The following is a 15,208-nucleotide window of genomic DNA, read 5'->3' on the forward strand; positions in this document are numbered from 1 at the left end:
ATATGACATGATTATTCTCAATTTGTTTTGTCCATGACAGCTCAAAAGCACCCAAATTTTGTTGAAAGATGAAAGACACATTTCTTATTAGGATCTAACTCAAGACAAAAGCATTGATTGTACCTTTTTCTTCCACAAGAAAGTTATGCTGATTCTTAAATATGATGATTTATGTCATTGCTGGCTGATCTCTTCATTGAGATTGAGGGTTTGTTTACAAGGAGTGCAAAGGAGTTCTTATATCTAGAAATTTTAGAGTACAGTAAGAATGATGACAATCCTTTTCCTTGTCCCTTCTTGCCACTGTGTTCACCGTGCAAGTTGGCAAGGCCATCAGTTTAGTAATGTCAGATCAAACTTCCCTTTTCAGATATGTACAAAATGTGGCCAAATATAAAATAAAAAATTACAAACCACAAAAGTGCTTGCTGTCAGCAGAATGTGCAATCTCTACCACAATGCAAACAATAAACTACCGGCCGTACATTTATCACTTCCATGTGTCCTTTTTAACTTGAGTGCACAAAATAAACAGTCTTGTCTATTTCCCTCTTGATTTGATGATCTACATCTTCTGCTATGTAATCAGAAAGCCACTGACAACAGTTGAAACTTTATGCAATGTGATCATGAATAGTCAATTCTACACGGAAAGCATGTGGGCAACTTTCACCTTGAGCAATATGAATTGAAACTACAAGCAGCACTTTGATGCAATGTGATTTGACGCGATGTTATCAAGAATATACATTGTAGTCACTTCTGCATGGAAAACCTGTGGGCGAGTTTCACCTTGTGCAACTGGAAACTAAAACCAGGATTTTTATGCACTCCGGTCACTCAGTAATCACCCAGATTACACACATTTATCATTCCTTGTCACATCGGAACTAACCTCTTACTAATGACAACTTCTGATACCACAGAAACAACCCAGTATTCTGTTGTTTTCTTCTCTTTTTATCACATCACACAATGACAGGAAATGCACAAATGTCAGTGGTACACAGACAAAGGTACGACCTTGCTGAGTTGTGATCACCCAAAAGGGCTAACGAATGACATGGACTCTTGAGATAAAAGCCACTGGTGATGTCAAAACTGCCACACTCATCAAAACAAAATAAAAGAAAGAAGAAAGTTTACTAAACATTCATGAGAGGTGCACGTCAGAACTTGTCGAGTGGTCTTCCTCTATTCCTTATTGTGGTCTGATATCTGATAACTGGCAAGATAAACATGTTTTGTGGAAGCAACACCATCACTGGAACTGCTCCCCTGATCAAAACATCCTCCACGTCACCGAGCACAGAGAGTTCAAAATGTGGCTGCACTGATGAGTTTGGCATTTCGTGGAGTCACATCCTGCAGCAGTGATTTAAATATGACAATGGTTCTCTGCCTCTCTCTCCGGCCGAGGTCACCACTGTTATCAAATGATTCAAGATGTTTTTCATTCATGGGCACATATAAGCATTACAATGCTAGTTTCCATTTTACAATTTGCTTTGTAGTGGGCAATTACCTCAGACTCAGAATGGCAGCTAGGCTTAGTAGAATGATATCATTTGGAATATGAAATCCACCTAAAGAATTTACTCAAAGTACGGTACAAACTAATCGTCATGTGATTCATTTTGGAAGAAATGACTGCAATACCAACTTGAAATTTGTTTGAGTCAACCAATCTCCCCATACCATGTACAACGTGTAAGTTAACACTCCAAAGGAGTTGTGTACACATATTTTGTCCTATAGTAAATCACTGGTCAGCAGGGAGCTAGTGAAACCCAGTAAAACTTTTTCAAACCAAGCTTTATGACTCAGGAGCATGGCATACATGCCATCATCTGGGTAGAAATGGTGGATAACGTTCATCTATCATCTGTACAATCTCACAAGCAATACGATAATACAAATCAAACAAGCTCACCTGAATGGCAATAGATGTTACCATCCTTTGCCAAACAAGCAATCTGGCACACTTGAAAACCACACTATAAAAGGATTGAAACAACTTTTACAGGACCTGGCCATAAACAATTATGTTAGATCATACCAATCTTGGCTTTCATTCATGGTCAATAAATATAGCAAATTAAGCTTGAGAAAAGTAAATGTGGAGGGGGAATAACTGTTGTCATCAGTTCATGCAAATAAACCTCACAAATGCTGAGAGATACTGCCAATTACCAAGAAGACCTGTGCTGTACTGTCATTACTTATGGCTTCTACCCTGTGTAGAACTATTAAAGGGAACATTAACCCCAAGAGCAATGTGGGTTGAGTGAAAGCAGTAACATTAGTAAAACACATCAGTGAAAGTTTGAGGAAAATCGAGCAATCGATGCAAAAGTTATGAATTTTTAAAGTTTTGGTGTTGGAACTGCTGGGTAAGGAGACTACTAGAGGTTATGACGTATGAGTGGACTAGAACATAAAGAAAATATAAAGGGAATTTAATAAAAATTCATTTTTCATGAAAATTACACATTCCATCAACTTGATACTGACATATGTTAGGGGTAGCAATTATTCTCCCTGCTTTCTGGAAGCGGTTTGTCAAGTACTCTTTCATTTTGCTAGAAAAGTAAATTTTTGTGGAATTCCTTTTATATTTTCTTTATATTGTTGTCCACTCATACGTCATAGCCTCTAGTAGTCTCCTCATCCAGCGGTTCCAACACCAAAATGTTAAAAATTCATAACTCTTGCATCGATCGTCCGATTTTCCTCAAACTTTCACTGATGTGTTCTACTAATGTTAATGCTTTTACTCAATCCACATTGCTCGTTGGGTTTGCATTCCCTTTAATACAATTCAGTTGGATTGGTAAGATGCAAATGATCATTGTACACCATCAATATGACACCAATTAGATAGCTAAAGTTTTGAAAGTAACACATCAATTTTGACTAATAAAAGTCTTGCTTTATTTCCACAAATAAATTAGGCTTCTTCCCAGCATAAGCACAGACTAAATCAATAAAATGAATAGGAGAGGTTTAAAAAGAGCGAGAGATATGCTAATTTGCTGACTACACAATGACAGAACAAATGGGTAAAAGGAATAAATTGATATCAACACAAAACCCAGCAAAATAACATGTAATAACAACCAACACCATCCTTGGGATAAGGTAGCATTATAAATATATCACAGGAGAAGACCCTCACCCCTCCCCCAAAAATGCAGTGATTTAATTTCATTCTGCTAGCCCCAGAATTAAACGTCTTACTGGGTTCAGGCACAACATACCTGTGGAAGAATGACATTGCAAAATCCTTGATGTCTAGTTTTATCACTTCTTAATTCTTGCTTAAGTGAAACAAAGTGCCTAAAGCAGACACATCATGTTTTGGACATTTGGACATCCACAGGTCATTCTCATTCAAAGGGTGATAACTATATCCCCCCTCCCCCCCCCATAACGTCATACCAGTACCATCAGTTTCCCTAGCACAAGGCAGTCACTGTAAACAACTAACCATCAACCTCCTTCCTCTACTTAAAGGCAACCACTAAAAGGATTTAGTGCTGAAAATGAAAGCGTAATATTTTCTAGACGGTATCCAAACATATATACCGCCCTCACTGCTTAGTCATCCCTTATTTGTAGACATGTACACGTCTGTTAACCGAGGTACATACATATAATAACTATCAACTGTGGCGATGTCATAATGACGATGTCATAACAATCACAAGATGCAGCCTTGACATTCTTGCCCAAAATTAGGAATGATAGGGCCACCACACATACATTCTAAAAACACCCACTTTCAAAATATGCTCCATTGTCTTGCATCTTTCCACAACAAAAGACACCCATGACTGTCACAACACTGGTAATGCTTATATGTGAAGCATAATGCAAAGGAAAATGGATGATTGCAACAGCACCCAAAAAAAAGTCATATCAATGCATGACAGTCTGAAATTATTTTTTCAAAAACATTAAATCTGGTCTCAAAATTCTGGGTTTCCTACTATCTGATGTCAACAACAAATGCAGTCATAACATGTAGATCAAATGTTGTGTATGACTTCGGACATCATCAACCTTTTAAAATCTTACGACAAATAAAATGGCACTCCCTCAAGAAAAAAAATGAAATAAATAACACACACACACACATACACACCTTATCTAGTGTTCAGTTTCATTGTTCCATTTATTGAAATCTCTATCAAGTCAATACTGAAAACAAAAGTATTGGGACATCTCTTTAAGCAGGCTATAAGGTACCGGTACATACATTTGTATGAAAAATAATTTCAATTTCAATCGCCTAACTGGACATTCTCTGTAGAATACTACTGCACTGAACTTTAAGAGAAAAGCTGACTAATGATTGAATTACTATTGGCATTCCAAACAAACACATACACACACTCACACACACACACACACAAACATACACACTGCAGGGAGAAATGGAGTTTACTGGATATCCATACCCAGGTGAAATGTTTTGTCAATGGAAGTTATGATAACAGGGTATGTATACACCAGGGTTCTAGTCACCAGGAGGGGTGACTGGGCCTTTGTGGATTATGAAAACACATCCGGAGATTACGCTGCACATTGTATCTGTCTAGCAGCAGACAACTCTTCATGATCGGTTATTAAAGGGTCGTCCTCTCTTTACCGTACAAAGTCAGTGAACCAATTGCCATTTAATTTATAGTGCCTGTACAAAATGTATGCAATGATGGTGTGTGCAATTTTGGGCTGTGGTTGCAGGTGAATCATCGAAATGCTCTCTACAGACAATACCAGTCAACAGACAAATAACCACTTCACACCTACAGACTGGAGGACATGCTCGAAATCAAATGTGTGTTTATGTGTTGTCGTTTTTTTAAAGAAATCAACGCACAAGATGAACACTGTAGGCCTACATGCTGACATCAGTAACCATTGAGGGCGAGTCCTGAGTATACTCGGGCAACTGTCTATGGGAAATGCGTGTACATAGCAAAGTCAGCCCGTCCTCAACGAGTTATTTAACACTGTCCGTACTGAAACTGCTTCACAATGAATAGAGGACCATTTCTTGTAAATTAGCCAACTCTTTAGTTTTGACAAGTTCAAAGATATTAATACTTTGTATCTTGTATGTGAAGTACGCATTAGAAGGGTGTCTTTACATGTATTTGAAAGGGAAACAAGAAAACCAACTGGGTACATCTGTCTAGCACAGTCTGCATAGGCTTATATTTATAATGGTGTGGGCTTTTGCCAACTACAGTATATGGTGTGGGTTTGAGCAATTAATCCATGAATTTGCGCTTATCACAATACATGTTAACTTTTCAGGTTGACACATTTAATGATGGTCGAACAGTTCAGTGAAAGGTTACTTAAGATACCCTACAGCATACATTTTTTGTGTAAACTTAATGAAAATTTACATTACTGACATAAATTGAAGGCTTCATTTCACAAATATATCTACTTCTGTACGATATGAACATATTATCGACTTTCTTCATTTATCTGTTTCACTATTCCTGTAAAACACTCTACACCAGTACTCTGAAGATACATAAAGTGGCAATAGTGATTACCGGAATGTGATACTTAAGCATTATAACCAATTTGTCACATCCCTTAAATTCAGGACTGTTTCCAATTACTCAGAGGTGTGAAAAATGCCCTGAGCATCCCACGCAACAGGTTTTCTTGTCTGCTACTTGGTGAGAAGTGAAATATATATGTGGGCGAGGACGCCATGCCTTGTGACGGGTGACTGCAGGAACATAATGACATCTTACGGACTTGAACCAACGGCCAATCAAGCATGTACATTTGTACCAGAAAACTAGCTCTGTGGTCTCAGTCACATTCATATTGCTAAACGCTGTACATTCAACAACAAATATGATCAGATCATCACTTCAGAAGTAGGTTGAGGAAAAGGTGGGACATGGATGACATGTCAGTTGTGGTCACACACACAGTATTTCAGAATAGAGAAATGCTTTTGTTCAAAACAAAACCAAAACCAAAAACAAGAACATCACTAGATCTTTAAATGGGTCTTCTAGAAGCAGTTTTGAGAGCACTTCACTTTCAGATGAACATTAAAAAACATCCCTCTTGGGTTGCATGATGCTTTGCATGTGTGTCCTATCAAGGAATCCAAACATAATACAATCTTTACAAGCAGATAATTTCCTGGACAGTTGTCATGTTTTGATACACATTCAAAATCTGGCAACATGATGGCTGCATATTGTGATAGATCTGACATTAAAAATGTACCGACAGTCCATACAAAAGTGTACCTCATATTACTGCACCAACAACAATTTCAAAATGAGCCAAATAAAGACGTGTGCTTTCATACATCTTCATTCTTCTTCATGCAGAGGGAAAGGTATCCTTTGTCTGCACTACGACAGTAACCTTTCATTAGACAAACAGAATTGCAAATATTTAAAAGCAGGATGGCAACTGATATCTCAGTTGACATTAAATGGTATCAAACACACTTCAGTGCTTCCGGCACTCATCCTGATGCATCACAGAGATTTTTCATTCTTCTTCTTCCTCTTCGGCTTTTCCGTCATCATTTTCAACCACAATGTCACGGGTAGTCACGGAAATAATTAAGTTTGCAAAATGCCTGGTTACTTTTTAGAAAAGGCTATCATCTCTCAATTTATGAGTGACATTGACAGCGGCGTGCTGAGCACGACGGAAATACGCAGGGCCGACGTCCATCTCAACTTTTGTCAAACACAGGAAAAGAATTTGAAAGAGGATGGCACAGCAGTCTATTCAAGATATGTTGATGAAGAAATGAGTAACGGTGCCCAGAAACAAATAAGAACAGGACAATATTGAGGGGGTTTTTTTTTTCCCCTTTTAGACATGTATACCCCATTTTTACACAAATTTGAGCCCAGGAACACTCCTGCAGTGCTTCGACTTATGCCCCTCTGAATTTGTTCAATATAGAGAATCACCACTCGCCGAGACCACACGCAAAGTGGATGAGAGGGGCATTAAAATGTCACGCCCCTGCACATGCGCATGAACTTCTAAACATGTATAACTGTATTCACAGAGCGCAGCATCACATACTAGTACCACTTCTGGAGCCCTACTTTAAATTATTGCTGACCATTTAAATACAGAGTTTACATTCTTTCAAAAGTACTCCTGAACCTGGCCTCGAGCCTTGTACTATACAATTGCTTGCATCCAGAGAAACAAAGAGGGATGAAATAATATCCTCAAGGCATGAATGAGGCAGCCAAGAATAACAAATTGATCCCAAGATTTAAAATGAATGTGTTCTCTCATTGTCATGCAGGAAGTGAAATATTACAGCTAGGCAGCAAGTAAATTGTACACATATACAAGAATCTATCACATGTAAAGAATGTGTTTTGTGATCAATGTGATCCATCCTGTTTACCCCTTAAACAAATGTTCCCCGTTAATGACTCTATCAGTCACAAACTGTCGCTTCTCATTCACACTCTCATTATGCTTCCTGCATTGAGCATTAACACTCCTTTGTCACCTGAACTACATACAGCAAAGAAGTATAAACAAACGCAAAATGGTTGCGATGATCTCTCATTTTGCCAAAGATTAAACTGTCTTACCTACCAACATTCATGTCACACTAAAACATGACAATACATCAACATTAAAGCTTTACACTTATTGATGTACTCTTGAAGTTTGTTGTACATAGATGTAAATCTGAACAAAATTCAGGGCACACATCACATTCCTGCCATATGATGAACTGTGGTACTCGATATGATATCTCAAAAGCATGTATTCTATAATTCTACAAAGGTAAGCCATCCAGAGAGCTGGAAAAAATTCTGTCCCTCCACTCCCCCCCCCCCCCCCCCGAATTATTACAAGTTTTACTCAATGCAGTGAGTCTTACCTTCTGCAATAATCTGCCATCAAAAAATTCTATCAATATGATACCTGATCTAAAAGCATCGATATGCTATATTACAGAAAGATTTACATTGTATGTCAACCAAACATTTGACCAACAGTATCTAAACATCACAGTAGTCTTTCATGTAAAGCCGCAAAGGTATGTAAGCGAGGTTCTTGCGGGTATGCAGATCAGTAGCTTGCAGGCATGCTCCAGCCACAAGTGTCCTTACATGATGAACAGAATACAGCATGCCAAGCACCAGTGCTACTTGTGCAAGTGATGAGTCACACTCTCTGCGCATGAATTATTGCAAAATAGGAGGCGGTACACACCAAGGAATGTCACAATAAACATTTGTAAGAAAAATGAAATGACGAAGAAATTAGGTAAACATTAAACAAAAAAGATGAAACATCTTGCTTCACATACACATACACTCTTATAATGTATGCATAGTCTTGTCAGTGAGGACATAGACGCATTCACATTAATTGCCAAATAGACATTTTGTACTTTACTGACCTATAGATATATGGCTAAAGAGTTGTCAAGAGCACAAAAATGGATTAATGATAGGGGTGACTAGGTGATGTAGCGCATGGGGTTTGTAGCACATGAGTACCTAAAGTACCTACACCTACAGGGTATACAACACAAATCGTTTTGTCTTATTGGCGATGACCTAGAAAATGCAGCTGAAAATAACAAAGACCATATATACAATGTACAGTAGGGCTTGGGGCCAAAGCGGCAAAGGCTGGGCCCAAGGCCGGACCCAAGGCCTCAGCCCGAGGCCCGAGGCCAGGCCCAAGGCCAGGGGCCCAAGGCCAGTCATGAGTGACTTTTGTATTATCAGAGATCATATATAAATATTATAAAATATCATTGGCTCTGAGTTTAAGTACTTTCCTATGATCCATATAGAAGGGTTTCTAGTTACTTCAAATTCCACAGCACCACATCACACAAGAATGACATGAAATATTGAATAGCTTATTTTCAATCACTCACAAAAATACGAACCAAATCCATGGTTGGGAAGTACTGATGTCAACATTGATTTTCAAGTCGTTGCTCAAAACAACTTACTTTTCGAAAGCAATTGCGGTGTACGTTGCCTGCATTGGCCTGCACAATCTGAAACTGAATAGCCAGCCAGCTCATTATTTATGTGACATATACATCACTCAGTTCAAGCAAAGTTACTACTGAGAGCCCAAAATCATTGTAGAATCTACAATGTGGCAGGTCTAATGCAATGTAAAATCTGAAAGTTTCATGATCCTGGCAGTTATTAGAACTTTTAGAAGTCACTGCAAGAAGAGTTAGGATCAATAGTCTAGATCTAGCACCTGGTTATTTATCAGAATTGATTACATACCTGGTTAACATACCAGGGCCCCGTTTCATAAAAGATGTTAGGATGTCAACTCTTGCTGGAATGGCAACTTCCAAAAGCAACAACCAATCAGGAAGCTTGATTCTTGTTCTTACCATGACAATTGCCATTCCAGCAAGGGTTGCTATCGTATCAACTTTTTATGAAATGGGGCCCTGGTTGTGGGCATTAAAGTTATACAGAACTTATTTGCCCCTCTGCTGCTCCATTGTCTGGATACAGTAACTAGCACACTTTTGTTTTCTGTGCTGTGCGGTTTTAGTGAGAACATGGGCATAAGAATTGTTGTTCGGGGTTGTATTTGTCCTTTTTTGACTTCCATGCTTTCTCCAAGTTGGATTTGAAAGAGTTGAGTGATGTACTGTTTACCACATAATCCGGGAGATTATTCCATTCCGTGATGATACGCTGTGAAAAGACATTTGATCGTTTTTTAGTTTTGCATCTGTTCTTCGTTACCTTGAACTTGTGCCCTCTAGTCCTGTTGTCAGTTCTCAAGTTAAAAAACTTGCTTAGTCTCATGTCTTCCAGCCCATTCATAATATTGAACGTTTGGATAAGATCTGTTCTGTGTCTGCGGTAACTTAATCAAGGTAATTTCAGTTGATATCAATGAAACACACTCAAGTCATATTCTCTTAATTTACGAAGTACACACGGACTTTATTGAAGACTTACCTTTTTTCAGAAGCCTTTGATTAATTTGTTATCTATTTTTCGTGTGTCTAAAAATCAGTGACAATGTCAGGAGCTCAGTGTTACATCACAGCGCAGTAGAGTTTATTTACATAGTAGCTGCACTAGTCTATACAAATTTGTCTAATTATTTATATTATTTATTGCGTTGTGTATTGCCTTATATTAGTTTTAGTAGACTAGATCTAACGTTAGTGGTAAAAAAGTGGTATTGGATTGGCAAGTGAAGTCAAGTGTAAATTTACACTAAATTTACAACTTTTTCAAGGAGAGCATTTATTGCTTTGGTCATATCCGAACACAGTGCTCTTACAGCTGTAGCTCTTTGCAGCATGCAGTGTGTACGAGTATGGTTCTGGAAACCGTACATTTATCAATAGGGTCTTATTAGAGGCATACCACTGCAGCGTAAATAGCAGCAGGCCGGGCGGGTAGCCAGCCAGCCAGCATGTGCTGTGAAACACCCGAGCCGGGTAGCTGTTTCGCCAGCTGTATGTACCCGACCTCAGCCCAGCGATGCACAACGGGCGCTTCCATACAGATGACGTCTGCAGCGCAAATAAATATTTCAAAATGCCAGTAAAGTAATACTTACACGACAATTCTGGATAAAAGATAGGCCACCATTATGAAGCTTTGCACGACGTGTCTAAGTAATCCTGCCTAAACGTCTGGTACTTATTTCGGTGTGTCGGGAATTACGACAGAGGCTGCCAAGCACTTTGTTTTTTTCAAATCGGAGAACGTTCGTTAGCTTCTTGTCGAAGCCATCTTGATCCGCTGTCTCTGTTGTTGACCGGTTTGCGCATGCTCAATGTCATTATCTATCTTTTTCGTTTGCGTCTCCACTGTTTACATGCTGCTGCCATGCGAAGTTGCCAACCTACGCTTCAGGAATTTAGATTACATTAGAGTACATTTGAGTCAAACTTCCTCTGGATACGTTTACACACCAGTTATGCAGTCCACTAGTAAAACATAAAACTGAAGTCCATGGATAGCTTACTCAATCAACAAAAATCCGGGGGTGAATCCACACAATCCTTGTCCCCAACACTTTTTGTGTGGGGGTTGTGTATCCAAGAACTTGTTAGGTTTTCTCAGTTGTAAACCCAGCAGAACGAAAATGAGTTTACCTATCATTGTTTTACCATGTTTGGTTTGAAAAAGTTTCGATAATTTCATGTATGTTTCTTTGTTTGTTTATCGGCCTGCTTCATACATCTATTTTATTTTTTTTTTATTTTTTATTGGTAGTCACGTACTTCACCGGCATTGTTCTTGTTGTAGTTTTTGTATGATAAATGATTTTGTTTGCTTGCCTTGTTTTGTTGTTGTTGTTGTTGTTGTTGTTGTTGTTGTTGTTGTTGTTGTTGTTTTGCGTGTGTGTGTGTGTGTGTGTGTGTGTGTTTGTTTGTTTGTTTTTGTTTTTCTGGGGATCGAGATTAACATATTCTGTTGAGTTTGTCTTCTTACATTGCTTTTCAGCGATTTTATAATCTTAAATATGGAGGTTGACAGGATTTTTAAGGTTTGTAAGTTTCTTTTTTTTTATAGATTAAATCATATCTCTTATCGGGCTAGCACATCAGTCATGGGGGAATTAAAATATCTTTGATCCCCAGCTCCCAAAAGTTTTCTGAATTAGTGTCAATCAAGCTACAGTTTGTGGTCTAAAAGATGTACTGTGGCATCTTCACTAACTTCTAGAAGTTCACTCAAAAATTTGTATACACTCTTGGATGTAGTAATGTTTCCACAGATTATTTCAGGGGTGTAACTGCTCTTTAGTCTGGTCCATAATCGATTCGTGTGAAGAGTCATCTACATCCTTTCCAAAGATCTACAAAGATCTCTTCCAGTTTCGCTTATCTATATAACGCAACATTAATTTCAGACTATGCTGTAAATTCAGAACACCGTGGCAGGCGAAATAGATATAATAGGAATTATGATATGGATGGACGAATATCTTTTGAAATTATATTCAGAAAATGACCCGTGACGGAAAACATGATCACATAATTTTGTTAAATGACCGCGATCAAGTATTCACATATGAAATGAAGCATATAATCGGTTCTGCCTTAAAAAGACAACAACAACAACAACAAGTATCAACTTAAGACCAAAGGCAGGTTTTTCATCCAAGTTTGGAAAGTATCTAAAGAAAGAAGAAAAAAAAAGTTATTTATCTGCTGACTTAATCATGAGCGCATGCACATTGATTGATTAATCTGATAACCAGATAAATGAAATTATGATTTAATAGGCATGATGTGAACGCTCATTTATAGAGTTAGTAGCTTCATGGACTGCATGCGCCTCTTTTCTTTCATGCCGTATCCGACAGGTCACAACTACCAGGTATAGTCTGTCAAGAGATGGCGCGATTCACAATTACAATTTTTGTATCGTCTACTAGCGAAGTACACTCGAGCTGACTTTTCTTGAAGTACACTCGAGCTGACTTTTCTTGACGTACACTCATATGACTTAGCAAGGTAACTAGGCATTTGGATGAGATTGTAATTCACATTGTACATTCAGAGCGCTTTCATGCATACTTGTATGCCATTCAATATTAATCAATCCTTCGACAGTTTTTGTCCGGTGCGAAAAAAAAAATCAGTCAAGCTAGCAATCAATAAATCAGTCTCATGTAACATACAAAACAAAGTTCTCAGTTCATAAAAATCTAAGATTTCTTTGTTATCAAAGGTTGATGATAAAGTTTAAGTTTATTACGAACTAAATTTAAAGTTTTTGTACAAAGTATATATATTGATTAATTTTCTGATATAAATTCACTGGAGAACCATTTTCGACTAGTACTTGTATTAACTGTTGGTTCTCCATTTAGCGACGATTTTTTTTTCTCTTTCTCTTCCTCTCTCCCTCTCCATCTCTCTCTCTCTCTCTCTCTCTCTCTAACTCTATCAAGGTAAATATTACGATCATGTATGTGCTTCTTGTATTTATATTATCATACTCGCATCTCATGCAATGTAAATAAAAGGATTGTGTATGCATGTTTCTAACTTGTACATACACTGCAAAAAGTCCGGTGTTAAATAGTGAACACCGAGCTGGTGTTAAATTTTCGGTGCTCATTTATGGTGTTAGATTAACACCTCCGGGTGTCATTTCCAAATTTTAAACTGTTTTTTGAAGAGTTTCTTAGTAACTTCACTTCTTGTTGATTTTTAATTTAAACAAGATGATCAAGAATTTTACATTAAAATACTAGATTTTTGAAAAAATGTGAAAATAAATTTACACCAAAGTAACACCAGCTGGTGTGGTCCCTTATTGAAGCTGGACTGGAGTGTTAAACCATTGATATCAACACCAACAAATATCAAATCAACACCATGTGGTGTCATTTTTGAATTAACACCAGTACAGTGTCAAAATAACACCAGGTACAGTGTCAAATTAACACCACGAAGTGTCAGGTGAACACTTTTCAACACCATCACAGTGCATTTTTAACACCTGTGGGTGTGGTCCTCTATTGAAGTTTGATCGGTGTTAGATTTAACACCCGTGGTGTTAAATCTAACACCGATGTTTTTACAGTGTATTATTTGTTTATTGTACTGTCATACTCGCATGTCGTGCAAAATATGTAACTTATGTCTTCATAATTATTCACATGTAAACATATTTTGTTGTTAATAAACCAAAACTCAAAGTCATACTTGTTTGTTTCATTTCATTTCATTTCATTTCATTTATTTCATTTCCAACAACATTTTCATACACAAAATAACACAACATCAATACAATGTCGTAACAAAGAAAAATACGTGAAGTTAACAATAATACGCATGAAAAAAAGCAAGAGAATATTGAATCAAAATTAAAGTTGTAGGAAATGGAGGAGACATGCTAAAAAGCTAAGCTTGTATTTTGCAGTCTCCTCGTGGACAAAAAGACTAAATAACATCGAAAGGCAATTAGCTGGACATAAACGGTGCACAACACATACATTGTTTGTTTGTTGGTTTGCGTTTTGTTTTTCCAAAATCTAGCCTGCAGATGCTAAAATGGTGGCTGCCATCTGCAATTTTTTCAACATTTATAATTTCATTTGGAAGTCTTCCACTGCATCGGAAAAGCATTACCAACCACATAGTAAGCCAAACTATATATGCTATACTTGGATCTGACGGTGAGAGATGACGGCAGTCGTATGGATATCTTTTACAATGCCTAATTTTTTTTAATCACCATCGAGATACATGAAATTGGCATACTAGTATGATTTCTCAGTTTTAGTTTATGTCGACAAAGTGCAAAATGTTCGGATTACATGATTGGAATGATTCAATTCATTCAGAAAACCTCATGAATTATATTCATAATTTATGTCTCTCCGGACACATCCTTTAATGACTAGCTAATTAATTTCCTGCTTTTGGCAATCAATTATTGCAAGCAGTCTTGCAGAGACAATATCAGTGATTTCACTAAGTCAATGATGGCGTGATCTTGAAAGGAATTTATTGTGTTCAGACGATTGAAAAGAAGCCTAAACACTCAAGGCAAAAAATATATATATAATCCAATATATAGATTAGAATCCAATCAATGCCTTCTCATTTGCGAATTTACATCGGGAGGCAATCAGAACTTCGGTGAGCAGTATTACCAGCTAATTTTCATGTGCTGCCAATGTTATTCATAAAATTCCGAATTAACATGAACTATTTGATACTTCTTCATGCATTTTATTACCTATGGGTTATGAAAACAACTTTATTCACCTTTAAGCTGATTATTAAGCTGAATGTGCCTTAAATTATTTCTTTGACATATTTTCCTTTTATCCTTTTATATGTAGACAGATAATCAACATCAGTGGAACCTCATGATGTGTGCATGTACAGTCACGAAACCAAATTTGATGAATTAAAAAATATATATTATTCATAACATTTCATGATTATATCTCCATTATGCTGTGAGGCGTGACTCCATTATCTTTACAGACTGGAATTATAAGTAAAACGCATGAAACACAATCAAAATTAATTCGGATAATAGTCTGCATTCTATCCAAGTAAATATCTTACTTCAGTTGATTTACTCTATATATGTATGAATGAATAAAATTAGTGCAAAGTATGCATCAAATCGTGACACGGTACAACATACACAGCGACCTCTATGGGCGAAGC

General features: G+C 37.3%; 1 protein-coding gene across 1 annotated transcript in view; it reads right to left on the reverse strand.

Moving 5' to 3' along the window:
* LOC139731545 (receptor expression-enhancing protein 2-like) overlaps positions 1–10,805 on the reverse strand; it is a 44,538-nt gene extending 33,733 nt beyond the window's left edge. Inside the window, exon 1 of the mRNA XM_071642430.1 lies at positions 10,618–10,805. Coding sequence (XP_071498531.1) covers positions 10,618–10,649 — 32 coding nt within the window. The 5' untranslated portion in view covers positions 10,650–10,805. The remainder of the gene's footprint in view (positions 1–10,617) is intronic.
* Between the last annotated feature and the right edge of the window lie 4,403 nt (positions 10,806–15,208).

Source organism: Diadema antillarum, unplaced genomic scaffold, assembly GCF_040938485.1.
Source record: "Diadema antillarum isolate AM-2024a unplaced genomic scaffold, OU_Dant_1.0 seq00000378_RagTag, whole genome shotgun sequence".
Taxonomy (NCBI): Eukaryota; Metazoa; Echinodermata; class Echinoidea; order Diadematoida; family Diadematidae; genus Diadema; species Diadema antillarum.